A 20,606-nucleotide genomic window follows, 5' to 3' on the forward strand; every position below is an offset into this window, starting at 1 on the left:
TTTATGTACCCCTGTACTCATTCCCCAGGGAGGGGTGGTTGAGATCTGGGAGTCTCCTTATTAAAGGGGGCTTCCAGATTCCAAAGTCCTGCTAAAAACGCTTATAAAAGCCCCCATTGTTTTCAATGGACGCTTTATTAAAAAGCTTAAAAATTGAATTCAATGTGAGCATTTTCAAGTGTTTTCCAGTGTTTTGAAGTAGTAAAAGTTAGAAAGAGATTCTTTGAAAGAGGATCTTGTGATTTCATGTGAATCATTTACAATTTCTATGATTAATATTGATGCTGTTGCTAAGAGCAACATGCAGTTAGAAACAGAGAATAAAATATTGTCTTCAGAGAAGGATCAGCTTGCTGATAGACTGAAGGTGGCAGAAGGGAAATTGAAGTATGTGTCTGCATCAAGAAAGGAGAAAGTTGTTCCACCCCAAACATAGAAAAGAATGTGTCTAACCAGTGTAGAAAGACAATAGCCACATCCAATAGCCAGTGTTTGATTAGAAGGTGAGTACGCTTCTAAAACAATCCCATTGTCTTGTAAACACCCAATAAATGTCACTTCTGGTCAATGTTCTCAGCCTAAAATTGAACCAATGGTAAAGCAATCTTTTAATGTCTTTCAAAAGGTAAAATGTTATGCTTGATGATTATTTAGCAAGATTTTTTTGGTCCCATCGTAATAAACAGAGGATAAACCAAAATCAATATAAAACAAGCAGGCGTAATATTGAGGTGTATTCACCATGTTAAGGGACCCATCCTCATAAGTACAGGCTATGGGTTTTATTTGAAAGTATTAGGACAGAAAATTAATCCTAACAGGTGGAGAATTATTAGCTGACAAATTAGTTCAAGTGGTTATTAGATGAGTTTCAAGCTTTCAAAAGAGAACATAATAAATGTTTGAATTGTAGATTTTCAGGAGGACTTGACTGGCCTATTGGGGACCACTCACAGAGAGAGGTTATGTAAGTGTTATTAATAGAATCAAACGTTTTGTACAGAAAAACAGAGGAATCTCGATATCACCCGGACCGAAGAATTGGTGGATTTATTAGAGGACCCTAAAACACTCAGTCATTGAGTCATTTTAAGGACAAGCTTCTAATAGTTTATTTATATATATGCTGGAATAATTCTATTCCTTTTTTTTTGTGTTTTCTGTTTTATCCTTTTCCTTCTCTCAATAATTATCATAATTTCTTACTCTTGCATACCTCATATGCAGTTTTCATTGGTACAATCTCTAGATGCATTGTTTTTGACTCCAACTGTTGCAAGATTTACCCACAGATTTCACATTATAATTTTTGGGTTATTGGAGACTGCTTTTAGCACCAGTAAAGTTAAAGTTAAAAAGCAGCTTATTCAAATTTGTTATCTTTGTTTGCAGTGTTTAATATTCATGTGGTATTGGGTAATGTTTACAGATTTAGCAGGTTACCATGCTTGGAATGCAAAGGTAATACAAAACAAGAAGCATTATTTCCATATCACCTTTTGAAAATGTGACACAATGTCATGCAATGTAGAAAAGAGGAACTCTACTTTGTTTACAATATATTTGTACATTTCTAGAAGTAGTATATTTCCTTCTTGTATTTTGGACCAATGTTTTAGCTTTATTGGATGCATATTTTAATGCAGATAGCACAAAACATGCTGTACAATGTTAGCTAGCTATAAGGAGCATGGTGGCCTAATGCCTAGCACTATAGTCTTGCAGCTGTTGGGTTCTAGGTTGAAATCTGCAAAATTAGACTATAAGCTCCTCTAAGTGGCAGCTAGATATGAATTCTGCTAAGTAATATGTTGGTGCTATATAAATCCACAAAATTATTAGCTAGGAATAATAGACAAAAAGAGAAGACAAAAAACTGACAACATATATATATTGTTTTTTTAGCAGGACTGCTGGTATGGGGCCTTGTTGGGTATATTTCCCCATTATATTGAGCATGGGCTACTTAAACCATGACCAGGGTAGCTCGGACCTTCTAGCCTATCCTTTACCACCACCATCAGAACCTTCGCCTTCCCCCGACCATTCACCTGCTTAGCAACCACTCCGCCACCATTAAATATCCAAACACCAATCCTGAATTTAAACTGGCAGGCAAGCAGCCGTTCATTAACTAATTTTAAATAAATTAACCAAGTAAATAACAACAAATATCCAACAATAAACTTATTCTTTCAAAAAGAGGGCCTCCAACTTCCGTCTAGCCCTTTTTAAATCATCCTCCTACTCCACACTCCACTTTAGCACAGCCCCTCCTAGCATTACTTTTTTTTTAATTTATTAACCCTTAATACCCCTGGGCTAGGCCTCACACCTTGTCATGTAGGTCCTGCACCTAATTTTTTACAGCTGTGTGCTGGGAAAAGAGTCTGGGATTAGTAAGAACAACCCTCCAAGGGGCTGCTATGGGTACATTTTTTCAGTGCCCTGGGCTCTGGAATGGGAAGGAAGGTACTGGGTGGGCCTTCCCATTCCACCCAGTATGTATGTATACAGTGTGTGTGTATATATGTATTTATATATATATTGTGAGGGGTTAGCATCAAAAGACAGGCTGACAGTAAGGCATTGCTCTTCTTTTGTTTGGGATCCAGGCTTGGAGTGTCCTGGAAAGAATGTGTGAGTAAGAGGAAAGAACTACGGATAGCACCAGGCTGATAATAAAAAGGCACAGGCCTTTGCGACAGGGGCAGCCTAAGGTCAGGTGTGGCTCAGGCGGAAAGGCAAAGCCTTGAGCTGGGAGAAGGGTCCCACAGTTTAGGTCTGGTAGTTCAGAGCCTGGAGGCTAAATTTGTTTTTTGTTTTGTTATTCTGTGAATCAATTTTGATCCCCTGCTAGGGATTTGCTTGTTGCTTTGTTGCTTTTCTGTGGATGTTTTTACAAATATAAGTAGACAGGGTGTCCTGAAATTGAATTCACGAATGAGATACCTCTCTGCAAGGAGTGCTTTTTATGCCAATCTCCTGCAATATATGTGACAGGGGGCCCCATGGCTTGGCTGGGAGGGCTTTAAATGGAGTGTAGGTAGCGCTTAGGCTAAGGCGCTTTGTCTATTAGGGGGTTCAACTAACTGTGTGGTAGTCCTGCCAGACAGATGGATTCTATAGAAAGTCAATATTAAGGGTCCAGGAGCCAGTCAAGGAAGAGTTATTCAGAGTGGGGGCTACCAAAGAGGTAGTTAGTGGTCCAACCAGGTTATTATTTACTTAGTTGTTGATTTTTTTCTCTAGACAGGAGACAGAATTTTTTTTTTTACAAATTGACTGAGGCAGCCCCATTCAACTGCTGCAAGCCTGTTGCCAAGATAAATCAGCCACATAATGCACACAATATAATACAGTTTGCCAATACCTTTAATGCAAGGTTTTTCAACTAAAATTAATAAACAATATTTTTATGATTTTTTTAAAAAAAGTTGCATTTTTTTCTTTCAATGGGCAGTGTTGGGTCCTGACACAAAAGGAAACTTGCCAGTGCTACTAACACAAAATGATGAATTCCTATGTGTTATTCCACTATCAGATACATAGCCTTATTAAAAATATCAGGTCCTATTTAAAATGAGACATTTTACTGTGCATGTGCAATTCAGTGGGAGAATGTCCAGCCTTGTTATATTATGGTTTGGGTACCTGTCCTAATAGCAAAGTAGTTATACTTTTTCTACTGTAAATAGAAAAAACATTTACAGAAAAGCAGAGAGAAAGTTCATGAAAATAAATGTACCTGGGGGGAGGTTGGCTAAGGACAATTTTTTCTATGTAGAAACAATGATGAGGAAAAGAGACCTCAGATGTGAATCGAAAGGCCTACTTTATTAAAGCTCCCCCTGGCTGGAGAAGATAGATTTTCATCAGTGAACCTGGGTGATTCAGCAAACAAGGAAAAGATCTCTCAAAACTCATTTGTTATTTATTATTAAATGTTTTCAATTCTGGACCAAATCCATTCCAGGTTTGCTGATCACCCAGATATATTTTATCTAGAAAGGGAGAGCTTTAATAAATCAAACCCTTAGAAACGGAAGGAACAAAAAAAGGCAAATAGGCTATATATATTTAAGTATAAAGTTTCTTCTGTCCACAAAATAGCATTAGTCAAGTCTCATGTCCTGGAACAGCTGTACATGTCCTCTGGGATTTAATAGATCAGAGCTAAAAGCAAAAATCAGATCTTAAAATAAATACTTCAGTTTTATATTCAGATTGGTTTTATATTCAAATACAGGTAGTCCCCGGGTTACATACAAGATAAGCACTGTAGGCTTGTTCTTAAGTTGAATTTGTATGTAAGTCGAAACAGGTACATTATTTTAATAAATGCAATTAGGACAGATGTTGGTCTCAACATATTATTAGGCAGCGTGGTTATATCTCGGATATGTTTATTTACCTAGTGCTTGAACTTGATGGACTTATGTCTTTTTTTCAACCTAACCTACTATGTAACTATATACTATGTAACTATGTGGTGTCAGTTACTGTAAAAAATCCTCACTGTGAGCTGATCACAAACAAAGCAAAAAAAAGAAAAAAAGATGCTTGGCTCTTAAGATCACCCACAACCTCAGCTGTGTTTAGCAAAAGATATCTTCTGCAAGTATGCAAACAGCCCCCCATCAAGCCTCCGTCCTGCACAGGAGCGAGCAGGGAAGCCGCTTTCGTATCTAGGAGTCGTCTGTATGTTGGATGTCCTTAACTCGGGGACCACCTGTATTAATGGAAACCCATTCTCTAGCATATAGAAAAACCCTTCGTGCCATGTCCTTTTTCAGTCAAACCTGTTTATATTTCCCTTACTCTTCATTACCATACTAATAAAATGTTTAAATAAAAATAGTTTTTATATACCTTTTTAAGTTTTTTAAACCATTACTGGGTCTACACACTTCAGTTAGAGTGCAGGCAAGTTATAGCAGAAGGTGAGGCCAATAGGGTAAGTCTGGACTTCAGCTTTGAAAATCTGCATGTTATTTTTAAAATATTTAATCTCAGCACTGTTAATTCATTTCAAAGCAAACTGATTTGGAGGGGGTGATTATTTTAGCCACACATAAAAAAAGTCTGCCAAATTTAAATACAGTTTATGATACTAAAACCTTAATTTAAGTGCAGCCACAGATGTAACAAACTGTTACTATGACCATAGTTCGTCCATTAAACAGAAACTTAACTGAAAACCAAAAATTTACAGTTACCTTTATTTCCCTCGATAGCACTGGTCTTTGCTGCATCCAGTTTCTGCGTTGCCCTGGGATTTCTCTTCTCCCCGGTGCTGAGGAAGCGCCGGGCTTAGCCAACTTCTTCGTCTTCTTCTTCGGTCTTCTTGGCATGTAACCCAATCTCGTACCCTGCAAAACAAGAAAGCCAATCTCACTGCTCTTGTGTGAGATCAATATCTCTTAACTCTAATAGAAAAAATGCCCAAGAACTTAGGGGCTCCCCGGATGCGTGACGTAGGTATCCCGGGAGGCTCTGCGCTCCCAGTTGAGACAATTAAGACTTAAAAGTGAGGTGCTGCACCTTTTTTTTTTTTTAAAGGGTGTTGCACTTAAAAACTGAAAACCATTTTCCCTTTCCATAAAATGGTTGTCTACCCTTTTATGTAAAGTGAAAATGTTGAGTTTTGGTGTGCTTTAGGTGATTTTGTGAAACATGCTTTAATTATCCTAATTAGTAATTATTTTTTAACAGAATCTTCAACCCTATCAATATGGCTTCAGGAGAACACCAACAAAAACCTCCAGCATATCCTGCTACAAATATGCCTCTTGCTCCTCCACCACATATGGCCAACATGGATGTTGAACCTCACGGTAATTTTATCATTTTGTATTTTCTCAAGAAATATATATATATTACTGGCTACTGTAATACCCTTTCTAATTTCTCTCCTGCCCATACTCCTTTGTAATACTCTTCTGAACATATTGTCTGCTGTCATATTTATCACACTCATCCTGTTGTCATGCCCTTACTTCTCTTTTGATCATAAAATATTTTTAATAGCTGTTTACATTTTGGCTCTTAGAAAATATGCCCATAAACCCAGGATATCCTGCAGCAATGCCTAATTTTCCTGCTTCCACACCAGTTTAGCTAGTCAATGGGCCTGACCAATCCCAACTGCCAGCAGCAGGTAAGCTATAATTGGAACTCGTTAAAATATGTTTTTTCTTATTCTTCTACTCTAACATCAATAATGATTTTATATACAAACTGTTTCAGATGACCAATTAGATATATTTAACCAATACTTTTTAACATTTTGGTTAAAAAAAAATTATTCCAGAATTTGCACCTTTGATGTTAAAATGTTGTTTATAGTAAAAAGCATGGACAAAGGTATTTGCATATTTAAAAAAACAAACAAAAACAAATTTGTCCTAAAAATCTTCTTGAAGTTTTTTTTCCAGATGTATCTACTAGTCAAAAGTTTAAAACCTCTTGTTGATGCATTTTATGGGTCATGGTTCTGTTATATGTCTTATAATATCAAATATTAATAACAGTATTTTTCAGCAGTACAGCTTGTTTTCTTAGGATACATTTGTTACAGATACAAATGTATCATTTGTAAAAGATATTTATATTGCAATGTCAAGAGGTTCGCCTGTGCTGGGCATCTTCTCAATGATTGCAACTGTGGCTGCATTCATTGAGAAAAGTGTGCGATCCCCGGGCACTAGAGTTTAATTACCTATAGTGCCCAGGTATCGCAGTAGATTTCAAGGGCTGATGATGAAGCCCTGGAAATCCTCCTATTCGGCGAAAGCTCGACCTCTCGGCGAACCAGAAGGCCATTCTCGCTTACGTTAAGCGAGAAAGGCCCAATTCACCGCAAGATTGAACCTAATATTCTCGCTCATTCCTAGTGTTCATGGAATGTGGAGTTGCAGTTTTCAAGTTTTTTTACGCATTCTGTTATCAAATTTTGACAAATTAGTATGGCTTCCATTTTGACTGGTCAGTTCGGGCGTTTTTCTGCTTGACAAAAAATAAAGTATCACAGCTTCATACTAACAAGAATTTTTTAAGCTGAACTTATGCTGTATGCTATGTGTAAGCCATTCTACATAAAAAAATGTTAAAAAAATTAAATATTGTGTTGCTGATAGTGAAAATCATATTGTTTTGGGACTAGATTAGTCCTGGGCTCTTACCTTCATGCAATACAGATAGTATCTGCCATTTCCAGCTCCAGTTAGAAAAGCCAGGAAGTTGCATGGACAGGAACCAACAAACTGAGAGAGATCGCTTACCCTAATAAAGGAATCCAGTTGAGAACTTAGAGTAAAGCCCCATTCAAAATGGGCACAAGTTGATCATTGCAAGGCTGGGTGCAGAGAGAGGTGAGGGTGCTTTGTAAGACTGGTCTAGGGTGAATGGTGCAAGCCTGGCTTTAAGGGTGAGCAGATGTGAATGGTGCAAGGCGGGGTGGAGAGCTGAGCAATACACGAGGGGTGCAGAGCTCAGTGGTACAAAGCTGGGTGCAGAAAAAGGTGAGCGTTGCAGTGCAACAAGCATGTAGGATAAACAATATAATGGTAAATGCTGATGGTGGTGAGGGGTACAGTGCAAGAAGGGTACAGAATTAAGTGTTTCAAAGCAGGGTGCAGAGAAAGGTGCGGCCACCCAAATTTGAGGATACCCACAATTCACATTGACATGTACAGGGCACCAATTGCCATACAAATATTAGAAAATGTAATATATTATTTAATATTTACTGATCCTGTACCCGCATTCACAGGAATGGATATTTTTAATTAAACTCTGTAAAGTGAAGACTAGTAGAATACAGACATAAACTTTTCTATGACTTTCTCTGTCTTCATCCAAGGCTGGAATTCAACAATTTTTCCACCACCACCACCCTATAGTGAATCAGCACTTCAGACACAGACAGGTGAGTTTACTATTTAATATTAGATTGTATATCTGTAGAGATAAAACATTTTACTAACTCTTTTCCTATTACATTTTAAATAGTGGTTATGCCACATATTACCCTGAAACATGAGCTGAGGGATACCCCCGCCCAGACTGTCTGTCCATCCTGCAATCTGCTATGTGTAACAACAACTGAATATAAGTCAGGGTGCTTGACAACACTTTTATGTTGCCTGCTGTTTTTCTTTGGGTAAGTTAAGAAGATTTATTTACAAAGTTTGCCTTATACATTATTTATGGAATTTTAAAATGATTTGCTATCTTATAGGTTTCTAGAAAAGGTCCATAAACATAGTTACACTTGTTAGTATATTAATTATTATTATTATTATTATTATTATTATTAATAATAATAATAATAATAAAATAAATATTATAATAATAAAATATAACAATTCCATTTTCACAGTGTTTTATGTTGGAAAGGAAAATCTCAGAATTACTGAAGCCGTGCTGTAGGATTTAAATTTCAACAAAAGAGTAAAGTAGCAATGTTTTTTTTAGACAATGAGTAATTATATTGTTGTTAAAGTTATTCATCCAAAAAAAACAATCGATGATAGGTACATACAATAGCTAAGAATGGTCATCCCCCTTAATGTTTCATGGGGTAGAGGACCAATCAACTATACATTTTACATCCCTAATATTTCCACAGATAATTGTCAGGTTAATGTCCTATGTCCCCACGATTTGTTATCATTCTAAATAATATGACAAAGTAATATACTGAGCATAAAAAATACACATTGTGACAAAAGTATAACACAAGTATTTGATGTAAATATTCACTAAGAGGTAATTTGAATAGGAATTTATAAAAAAAAAAAAAACATGTTAAGTTGTTAGAAATTAAAGATATAGGGGATAAGATTTTTAGAAAGTTTTTTGATAATAGTGAATTTATGAAACTTGGTTGGTTCTAATGTGCTGGTTCATAATGACATATTTAGGAAGAAGGTGGTGTGCTTGGTGTCTATGTTAAATTGTTTAGTTGTAGTGGTGAAAAGATTTAGATTATATGTGTATATGTTATATTATGATGGTTTTAATAGGCTTGTGGGAACAAAGGTATGAAAAACTTACTAGTGACCATAAAGGTTTAGTCCTATCGTGAACAAATTCCTTAAGAGGAAGGTGAGATCCAAGGGGTTCTAGTGAAATGATTTGTGTGAATCATTTGAGTGAAATCAATGACTCAGAAAGTTTAATAAAACCAACCCAATCTATATATATATATATATATATATATATATATAGATTGGGTTGGTAGTATATAGTAAAAAACAAATAAATTGACAAATATAAAGTAGTGAGGTTAAAGTGGCTTTGTTAGAAAATTTGGGTAATATTAGTGCCCAAAAGCTGTGCTGTATATCAGTTTCACATTATTAAATATAAACTTTATAAGTACATTATGACTGAAGGCTCAGTTGTGTGTACCTCTTCTGGAGAACTGTATGAAAAAGGAAAACAAACATTTATGAAAAAGAGAAGTCTGTGCTGCACAGTAATGGTGATATCTGCCCGACTATGAGACAGCTGCAGCAGCACTGACAAGCAGCTAATAGGTATGACAAAAGCAGCTTTCACTTTCAACAGATAAGAGTCTCTAGTTTATCCCTTAAAGCAGAACTAAAAGTACACTAACCTCTCCACATTGTGAAATTCGTCTTCTTTGGTGTTCACGTCGATGGCCATCTTGATTGGCCAGGCCAGAATCATTCTGGAAAGGGGGGTGCACTTTGCCTGAAGAAAACATGTTGCAAATCTCCATCTCTACACAACACACTAGGCCTGATTTAATAAAGCTCTTCAAGGCTGGAGAGGATACACTTTCATCAGTAAAGCTGGTGATCCAGGATACCTGGAATGGATTTCTTCAAAGTCATTTGCTATTTCCTAGTACATGTTTTGAATCCTGGGCCAAATCCATTCTAGGTTTGCTGGTTCACCCAGATTCACTGATAAAAGTGTATCCTGTGCAGCCTTGAGCTTTGATAAATCAGAGTAAAAATGGAGAAATGTTGACTCAATCTTGTTTTTGGTTTTCTGTGTGTAACACACTGAGCATGGAAAAAAGAAAGAAGAGCAAAGAATTCTGAGGATTTGAGAACCAAAATTATATCAAAGCATGGACAATTCCAAGGTTACAAGTCCATCTCGAGAAATCTTATTGTTCCTGTGTCCACTGTGCCCAACGTTTTAAAGAAATTTGCAGCCCATGGCACTGTAGCTAGTCTCTCTGGACATGGACGAACGAGAAAGGTTGATGATAAGTTACAAGAAAGAATTGTTCAAATGGTCGATAAAGAGCCTTGATAAACCTCCAAACAAATTCAAGCTGACTTGCAGGCACAGGATACAGGGTACAGACAAAAATACAGCTTTTTGGTAATCCACATCATTCGATTGTTTACAGAAAACAAAAAGAAGTCTTTCAAGAAAAGAACACCACCCCTACAGTCAAACACGGAGGAGGTTCACTGATGTTTTGGGGTTGCTTTCCTGCTTCAGGCTATGGGAGTCTCGACTGGTTGAATTGTATTATAAAATCTGAAGACTACCAAAGAATTCTGGGGCCCAATGTAGAGCCCAGGGTCAAAAAGCTGGGTCTCAGCCGGAGGTCATGGGTCTTGCAGCAGGACAATACCCAAAGCTTACTTCGAATAGCAGCCATAAATGGTTTAAGACAAAGCGCTGGAGAGTTCTGAAGTGGCCAGCAATGAGTTCAGATCTAAATCCCATAGAGCACCTGTGGGGAGATCTAAAACAGCAGTTGGGCGAAGGAAACCTTCAAATCTGAGAGACCTGGAGCAGCTGGAGGAAGGAAGAGTGGTCCAAAATTCCAGTAGAGAGATGTAAAAGATTCACTGATTGTTACAGAAAGTAATTAACAACAGTTATTTCTTCCAAAGGGTGTGCTACCAGGATAAAGGTGCAAATAATTTTGTCCAGGCCATTTTTGACGTTTTCTGTTGAATGTCTCAGAGATGAGGGTTGGTTGTTGGGGTCACTGTACAGGCTCAGTATGATTTGCAGTGACACCTGGGAAAACTGTCCGCGAGTTCCCGCACGCATTTTTGCCACAGGGCAAAATGATCGCCTTTTTCACAAAATCTTCTTGAAAATTTGCTTGACTTAGGGGTACTTAAGCGTAATCATTTTTGTGAACGTTTGTGAAATTCTGTCACTTGTCCGTACTCACAAACCTGCTGGTGCATTGGTTAATTGGTCATATTGTACTGATCTGGTAAAATTTCTGATTAATCAATGGTCTTGGTTTTCCCTAAAACTAAATGTTGTGTTAGCCATTTAAAGCAGAGCAGAACAGAGCTGGAACATCTACAAGGAAAGGATGTCTGGGGGTAGGGGGCAGCTACAACTTGCTTATTTTTGCAGTACAGTTGACAATCAAAAATCCGGCAACCTCCGGACCTGAGGTTTTTATATACTTCCTATACCTCTACACACAGGCCAGTCTTCCTCTCGCAGCACCACAGACATCTGGCACAATTCCAGGCAGCAGGCAGCAGGGACGTCTCAACATGTATTTAGTGTAGCAAGCAAGACCTAACAGCTGTTTCTGCAGAACAGCGCCTTCAAAACATTAGTGGCCAAACAATGTACTGCAGTCCCTGTATTGAAAATACGATCTGAAATTCATGCCGGGAAATTGAAGGATCCGGATTATCGATTTTCAATTGTCAACTGTGTATCAAACAGATAGTGAGAAATTGTTTTGTAGACAGTCTGTTTGAACAAGTTATGTTGCAACGTACTTCCTCATCTTCTGTTATGGTAAATGTAAATAAGTGCCTTCCCCTTTTCCCTTTTAACAGAAATTCATTGTTACATTGCTCCAGTTAAATGTTAAAGGGGAAGACAAACTAAAAAAAAGGGAAAATAGACAAAGAGTACCATTTGAGTTTGTCACCAGCAGCCAGTAAAACAGATGATAGTGTTACCACTAGGGATGAGTAAGAATATTACGTTCGATCTCGCGCTGAATCAGGCCTTTCTCAGGCCGAAATTTTGCGGAACCATCAGAGGTTCAAGGAAATTTTTTCAAGAATGCCAGAGGCATTCTCGCTCATCCTTACTTACACCTGAAAATCAGCTGTCCAGCAGCTTACAGCATCCAAGCTTCCCTTGAGCTGTGTCTTTCTTAACATCCTGTTACGAACAAATGATCACAGCTGAAGGGGATTTCAAAGTATGTACAGCAGCCAATGAGCGGACTAATTCCTGGTTCCAGTCTTGTCCTGCGTTTGGCTGTTAGCCTTATTTATACCATGCTTGTTCTAGGCATTGGTTGCTGGATCCTCAGCCTTGCTGCCTGAGACTTGCTCAGTTACACTCTGCCTTTTTATGCGTTTTTGGATTCCTGACCTTGGCTACACTTATCTGCCACTTTCCCTGATCTGTACTTGAACCTTGACTACGTTTGCCTGCTGCCTGCCTTTACCTGTGCCTGGATTTAGACTGCTCTTGCTTTCAGCCTGCCCTGACCTGTGCCTGGACTCTGACTACAGTTGCCAGGCGCCTGCCCTGACCTCTGTCAGCCCAGACCGTGCCTCTTACTGTCAACCTATGGAGTACCTGATCTTTGCTGTCTCTACACCAAAGCCCTCTGTTCCACTTGCCCCTGGTAGGGAGAGCCTAGGGGCTTCCCAGCAGCAAGGTGGCCACTAGGATTACCGGCCCATCATGCCCAGCGGGTTGTTCTGGTGAAGACAAAGAGGCACTTAGACACCAGATAATCCCACACCACCTTCCAGGGGGTGCAGCCCTAACAGATAGTTACAAAACATTGTCATTCTGTGTTGTACTTAGGCTTACATAATTGAAACCACACGGTGTGTGAGTTGCTGCCATGTATTTACCAGTTACCTGTAATTTTGAACTTCCTAAGTGAAAAATGGGGTAACTGAAACCTTGTGTTAGATTAGATTATTTAATGATTTATGCTGAACTCACATTGTAAATTTAGTGTCGCATGCACGTCTAAAAAAAAATATCCAGGCCTAGAAACAATTTTGTATATTTTATATATTTTTTTATATAATTTCTGGTATGATCAGGAGACACTATTGACACTTTTATTCTTTTTAAAAGTTTACTCCTACCGTGTTTTTCGGAAAATAAGTCCTACCCCGAAAGTAAGCCCTAGCGTGCTAATCATGCAAGGGTGAAATATAAGCCCTCCCCCGAAAGTAAGCCCTATTGGCTTCTTCGAAGGGTGCAGTCATGTGGTACACCAAGGGGAAGGAGAGAGCAGAGAGAGCAGGAGATTTTCAAAGCACTGGAGCAAGGGGTGTACTCTGTTGTGACACTACAACTAATAGGAGGTTGGTGGATTCTCTTTTCAAAGGGTCCTTGCTAGTATTTCATTCATTAGCAGCAATTCATATTTATTGATTTATTTCTTTATTTATTTTTTTGCTTTTACTCAGTTTTTTATTGGTTACTGTTTGTGGTCAACAAAGCTTTGGAAGTTTTGTTTCTGTGTCTAGTCATTTGGTAATTGTCAGAACATTTTCTTGTTATGTTGCACTTATTTGCTTTTGAAGCTGTTTTTTTTTCATTAATCATTTTTGTCAATTCCTATTCATGACTTCTTGTATATAACAACAGGTCACAGGTAACACAGAGGTATCTTTCTATAGCATTGTAATATTGGTTACAATGCTATAGATTTTTTGTACATGAATAAAAACAGATTTTGTACATGAATAAATAAAGATTTTTTTGTGCATAAGAAAAATAAGACATCCCCTGAAAATAAGCCCTAATGCGATTTTCAGAAGTAAAATAAATACAAGACCCTGTCTTATTTTCGGGGAAACACAGTAGTAAAGACAGAGTTACATAACTATCTTAATGTTCCCAGTTGTGCCACGGAAGGGTTGACTACATTAACTATCTCTAAAAACAATGTACTTTTCAAAGAATACAGTATACATTTATGAGCCTGGATAATGGCAGCTCAAGAAGCATAAATTTTGTGCGCCAACTGTTTACCGGAGACGAGATCAAAATGAATGAAATCATTAACCATTTTATATTACATAAAGCTGCAAGACTTGTTTTTATGCAGCTATTCTGTAACCCAAAGGAAAATCGGCACAGTTTAGGAGTTCAGGGGCACAGTACTGGAAGATAGGAATCATCGTTTTTATATTACGAGGAGGAAGGGGAAGCTGTTTTTTTCTTTTGTGGATGAAGCAAATCTTTTGTATTTCTGGCATGCCATAGAAACATGATCATAGGGAAGCCACATGGAGGAACCAAACAACAATGTAGCGGTCACCTTATGACACCTTACCATAATTCTGTGATCTGTAGGATCTGTGTGCTTTTCAAAGAAGCCAACAAAATTTTGCACTTTGTGTTTCTAGTGCTTAACCCCCTTAGATTCAATACAAAATAACTGTATTGAATCCAATACAAAGCAATCATTATATAATATATATATATATATATATATATAATTATAATATATATATATTATACATGCTACTGTACAGTTTTATTACAGGTTTCAGTATTTGTATGCACCCTTATTTTAACAGATTGTTTTGGGGTTTTTTTTAAGTTTATTATTAAATTTAATAAATATTGGACATATTTCCGTGAGTTATGCCTAACCGTGCAAAACGGACAGAATTAGACCGCCAGGGAGGTTAAAGAGCAGCATAACTGGTTGCTTCTAAAAACACATTGGTAATTTTCATAACAAAATTAATGCATTTAGGTATATTTCACTGACATTCATTTTTATTGGTTTGCATTTTATTTTTAAAATGCCGAATAACATAAAACACAAATTTGGCATGCAGAATATATACAGTTTATTGCAAACATATTTACTCTGCTCAGCGTATATCCTGTTTTGGGACGCTACAACCTGGAATAACTTTATATTGATTTTAATTTTAAATACCAATAAAGTTGAAAGGGAACTGAAATAAAATACGTTTTTATGTAATAAAACAAGTAAAAGCTGAATAGTGTCAGGTGCATAAGTATTCATCCATTTTTCTATGAAGCCTCCAAATAGGATTTGGTCCAAACAATTAACTTTAGAAGTCACATAATTAGTTAATTAGAGTACACCTATATGCATTCAAAGGAGCTGCAAGATTTGGGACTATGGGCCTGATTTATTAAAGCTCTCCAAGCCTGGAGAGGATACACTTTCATCAGTGAAGCTGGGTGATCAAGCAAACCCGGAATGGATCTGGTCCAGGATTGGAAACATTTGCTAACAAATAGCTAATAATTTTTAAGAAATCTATTCCAAGTTTGTTGGCTCACCCAGCTTCACTGATGAAAGTGTATTCTCTCCATCCTTCAGGAACTTTATTAAATCAGGTCCAATCTGTTCTAAGGACCACTTTAAGCCCCATACTTTATTACAGTGTTTCTCAACCTTTTGACATTGATGGAACCCTTGAAATAACTTTCAGATCCTCAGCAAACCACTGACAATAAAATAAAAATATTGACAGCTTACAATAGCCTAGTGATCAGTGGGAAAATGCATCTTACACTGCTGACCAGTGGGATCAATGTCACCTTTACAGATAGCCAAAGTAGATCATTGGTGTCATTAACTGACCTGAGAGTCACAAATTACTCAATGTTCAAGGAAGCAGCAGATGCTCGTGTTTAAAACGTTGTTCTTGTGGTGGAATAGGGCTGGTGCCTTTGCTGCTTCTGACATAGGACATGGAAAGTTGATTATTATTTTTTCATTTTGGGTCTGATTTTTTAAAGCTCTCCAAGGTGAGAGAGGATACACTTTCATCAGTGAAGCTGGGTGATTTAGCAAACCTGGACTGGATTTCTTCTGGAAGTCATTGTTTTCAATCCTGGACCAGATCCATTCCAGGTTTGCTAGATCACCCAGCTTCACTGATGAAAGTGTATCCTCTCCACCAAAATGTAAAAAGCAGAAAAACAATATTCTTAGGGGCTTATTTATGAAGGTGGGAACAGACACCTGGCGCAAACGTTGTAGGTTGGTTAAATACCATATATCCGATCTCGTGTTTCACCTAAAAGATACCTGGATGCTGTGGATAGATGCTCCAATAATAAATCATTTATAAAAATTAAAATTCAGTACATTCAATATATTAGGAGAGGAAAAAACGTCCATTGGATACACTTTATTCGGTGCAACTATCAAAGAGTGATTCTCTCACTACAGAGAAATACATATCTCTTAAGCTACGTACACACGACAGATTTTTCTCGGCCGATAATCGGCATCGGCCAAATATCGGGCGAAAATCTGCCGTGTGTACAGTCGGTGTCGTCCATCGTCCGAACGACCGTCCTGCCGGATCCACGGACAATGGACGACAACCGATCCTAATGAAAGGGAAGGGGAGAGCGCGCAGCAGGGTGCCGCTCCGTCGCCCTCCCCCTCCCCTCTCCATAGAGCATGTATGTACAGCACCGTTCATGCATCGTGCAGTCCCTTGTCGTTGGAAAGGATCGTGAAAGATCCTTTCCAACGACAAAAATTGCAAGTGTGTACGCAGCTTTAGATTGTAAGCTCTTCGGGACAGGGTCCTCTCCTCCTCCTGTGTCACTGTCTGTATCTGTCTGTCATTTGCAAACCCTATTTAATGTACAGCGCTGTGTAATATGTTGGTGCTTTAAAAAACCTGTTTATTATTATTATTAATAGTTCTGACTTACTTACAAATTCAACTTAAGAACAAACTTGCAGTCCCTATGTCGTATGTAACCCAAGGACCACCTGTATATATAGATGTGTGTGTGTATATGTATATATATATATATATAAGTATATATATATATACATATATATATAAGTGTAAGTATCTATGTACTAATATACATATGCACATATATAGGATTGGAAATAAAATCTTTTTATTGTAAATGTGCATAACAAATATTCTTTATTTTTTTTGGGGGGGGGGTTTATGTAATATTATTGATTTATTGATGTACCAACTACTCCTGTGGAAAGAGTAATGTCTATACTGCAAAATGCGTCGAGAGATTAACTAAAATAAATTACATTATAATTATCTGTAATTATCCTATTGTTTTGGTATGGTTAGATCATTCTGCGTGGAGTGCTTGAATTTGGGTACATTTGTATAGTGTATAAAAGTACCAATTAGTCCAATAAGTAGACCTTCTATTTAAATATGTGAAATAAAATTGTATTGTCTTTAAACATTTTTTTATATTGTTATTCATTTGAAAATAGGCCAACTAAATATCCCAATTTGAAAGATGAGTTGTTACCTTTTTATCAATAAACCCTTTTTGTATAAACACTTTATTCTACTGAATAGAGTAACTTGTTAACTTTATGTTTGATATTCCCATTAGCTGTTTGAATAAAAGTTTTTCTTACGAGACTAAAGCTAATATCAGTACTTTCTATATGAAATACTTTCTTATTTCTGTGTTTTTTGCCTTTTTTTACAGATGTATCATAGGTTGCTGCCTTATACCATGCTGTGTGAACAGCTGCAAAGACGTGAACCACTACTGCCCAAACTGCAAACACCTTATTCACAAATATAAACGTTTGTAAGAATTTTGCAAAGTTTAATTACTCATTACAAAAACTAAATTGCCAATATTGTGCTGGCTTTACTTGTATGTAATATATAGATAGATTAGACACCTAAGTTTTATTCACTTAATTATTTTGTAGCCAAATCTAGTTCTAGCTATATCCATCAGTAAACATTAGTGGTGATAAAGAATATTCTTCAAAATGTAAGCAAGTTGATCTCAGGAAAGTGTAATACTAAATGACTGTATATAATGAAAAAAAAAAAAACAAAACAAATAGAAGTAAAACTTAGATTTTTACATTCTTTGTTTATGTTGTCACTATAAATAATGTCAATAATCAACTAAAAAGTGTATTTACCATTCCATCCTTTGTTGAATGACATTCTCTACCTAAACCTGTATACTATTTCTAATAATGCTGCATCCGGTCAGCTTTACTGCAAGTGATAGTGCTACTTTGTTCCTTGTAAGACACAGAGGGCCTGATTTATTAAAGCTCTCCAAGGCAGGAGAGGATTCACTTTCATCAGTGAAGCTGGGTGATCCAGCAAACCTGGACTGGATTTCTTCAAAGTCATTGTTTTCAATCCTGGACCAGATCCATTCCAGGTTTGCTGGATCACCCAGCTTCACTGATGAAAGTGTATCCTCTCCACCAAAATGTATACATAATAATCAACTTCTCATGCCCTATAGCAAACTCCGGCCTTTAGGCCAGATACGGCCTAATGCTCCCTGGCCGATCCGGCCTAATGCCGACTCCCGCGGCTCCAGAGGCCAGAACAAACTACCGCAGCCAGAGCCAAAGGAGTCGCATGCAGCTCTTGAGCCTCCTCTTGCTGTGGCTCCCTGAAGGGAATCTCCTCTCCTCCAAAATGCATATGGAGGAGAGGGAATGTTCCCTATTTACCCCAGTGGAAGTGTTAACGCCCGCTGGGTTGAATAGGGAACATTCCCTCTCCTTCATCTGCATTGCGGAGGGTAGGGAATTCCCTTCAGGGGGCGTTCCTGGTGGGGGCCGAGCCATTAGGGCGGGACTCAAAAGAGAGTCTGGCCTAGTGTGCTCCTGCCCACCCCTGAAATGGCCTAGTGGCCAAAAACGTTTGATGACCCCTGTTCTAGCTCTTTATACTTTCAACAGGAACATTTTTAAGACTGGGAAAAATATGGACCATGTCTCGTAAGGTGGTGTGAAAGGGTCTTTAGGAAAACTGACCGTATTTCTCCCCCATTGCTTGATAATAGGCTGTGCTCTGTGACTGGTCGAAAGCTTCCTCATTCATCAGAAAGGTCACCCGTTCCTGCAGGGTGAAAGATATTGGACAAAGGCAGTGAAAGTGAAAGTAAGCTTTTCTGGTGGCAAGGAATGACCTAAGCATATCATACAGGCCTGGACCAAGGTTTTCCTGACCCCTAAGAAGTCCAGGACTTTGCTTTCTTCCATTTTGAAATGATTTCTTTTCACTTTCTGTTGCATGTCCAGGAAAGAAAATGAAGGGATACATCCCTAACAAAATACCCTGACAACATGAAATAAACAAAAATGATAGTGTTATAACCATTTCCTACATTATCCAAAACAATTATATAAATACATGTAGGTAATGTTTCCCCTTCACATCATGGACCTCTGGGCTTTACTTTATGTCTCACTTCAAAATAAAGCTCTGCCCTTATAGGCTTTGGGAGCTCCCTCATATTGCCTTCTGTACTGCTACCAAGCAGTATAATGTAGGGGCAAGTTGGCAATAGAGGCAATCATTTTCAAGATATAAGATCCTATTGTACAAAATTCAGTAATAAATATGTAAAGTGAAATGCTGTTATCAGTGTGTTTTGGTGCACTATTTGGAAATGTAATAATGTTCAATCAAGGTTTCATCCTGATGAAGTAACTATTGTAATTATTCCTAATGCACTGAACCCACCCTGTCCACCTGGTTTTATGCAGGGAAGGGGGTCTTGCAATTCTTACTGTACATCAACTACTGCAGTTTTAAAGTTATTCATTTGTAATTTCTTAGCTTTGTATTCAATAGAAACTCTCCACGTTACTGACAGTTATTAGGCTCCCTAAAGCACCATGAGGAAATGGTGGAGACATCTTCAGGAATCTGAAGTACTGGGTAGCTCTGGAGGATGCCTTATCTCCCATTCCACTGGCTGGAGCAGTATGGACCCGTCCTGATGCACTTCCTGCTCTGCGCACACATCCATTGGTAGGCCCCATCTTACAAATAGCCAGTAAAGATTTCAAAGAATCTGGCTTAATGACATGCCCATCCCCAATGTCTTCTAACTTGCTATCTTGGGTCACCCCCATTTTCATCCTAGCATTTCAGACCCCCTGTTCTAAACTATTTCATTTGCAGAATGGATGCCAAGCACAACTGGCATGGCATACATTACAACTGTCCCACCTTGTTATGTATCTGCAGAACCATTTACTTTTAAAGAAATAATTTAGGAGCAAGTGACCCATCAAAACCAACTGGAAAGTACAAAATACGAACTGTAAAAAGGAGGTATAAAAGATAAACAGACTGAACTTATGTAATACGTATTACAAATAACACACCATGGATGTATTTACCACTAATATTTTTTGGCATTTCTGTTTCGAATCTTGGTAGCATGGTAAACAACAGAATGCATCGCATTAAATAGATTACCCCTACTCTGAAACAATTTAAATATTTTGGTAATATGTCAATTTCTATATCAATAATACGGGGACACTGTGCACAGTTACACCCACAGGTTCCTGTTTTAATACAGGTATCAGCTTTCTTGTACTCCACGTATTGATTTTGGAATAATTTATTTGAAATACATTGGATCTTCTGCAAAATGATTCAGTATTATCGTATTTAAAAGTCCTAGCAGCACTTAACAATATGGTAAACTTGCTGGTGATAGTTTGCGTAGTTCGTAACTACTTTAACATTGTCCATATTTTTATTTAATGAAGTAGTAAAAAAATATATTTTCACATCAAAATGAGCTTTTTAAAGTGGACTTTTAGTATAGCCCTTAGATATCAACCTATTTCA

At 37.6% G+C, this 20,606-nt stretch overlaps 1 protein-coding gene across 1 annotated transcript; it reads left to right on the top strand.

Moving 5' to 3' along the window:
- The first annotated feature begins 5,539 nt into the window (after positions 1 to 5,539).
- LITAFD (LITAF domain containing) lies at positions 5,540 to 19,365 on the top strand. The gene is made up of 5 exons (XM_072419170.1): positions 5,540 to 5,837; positions 6,053 to 6,160; positions 7,865 to 7,930; positions 8,014 to 8,164; positions 17,458 to 19,365. The coding sequence occupies exons 4-5, from the start codon at positions 8,019 to 8,021 to the stop codon at positions 17,564 to 17,566; spliced, it is 255 nt and encodes an 84-aa protein (XP_072275271.1). The 5' UTR covers positions 5,540 to 5,837; positions 6,053 to 6,160; positions 7,865 to 7,930; positions 8,014 to 8,018; the 3' UTR covers positions 17,567 to 19,365.
- The last annotated feature ends 1,241 nt before the right edge of the window (positions 19,366 to 20,606 follow it).

The sequence above is a fragment of the Pyxicephalus adspersus genome, chromosome 7, assembly GCF_032062135.1.
Source record: "Pyxicephalus adspersus chromosome 7, UCB_Pads_2.0, whole genome shotgun sequence".
In the NCBI taxonomy this organism is placed as follows: domain Eukaryota; kingdom Metazoa; phylum Chordata; class Amphibia; order Anura; family Pyxicephalidae; genus Pyxicephalus; species Pyxicephalus adspersus.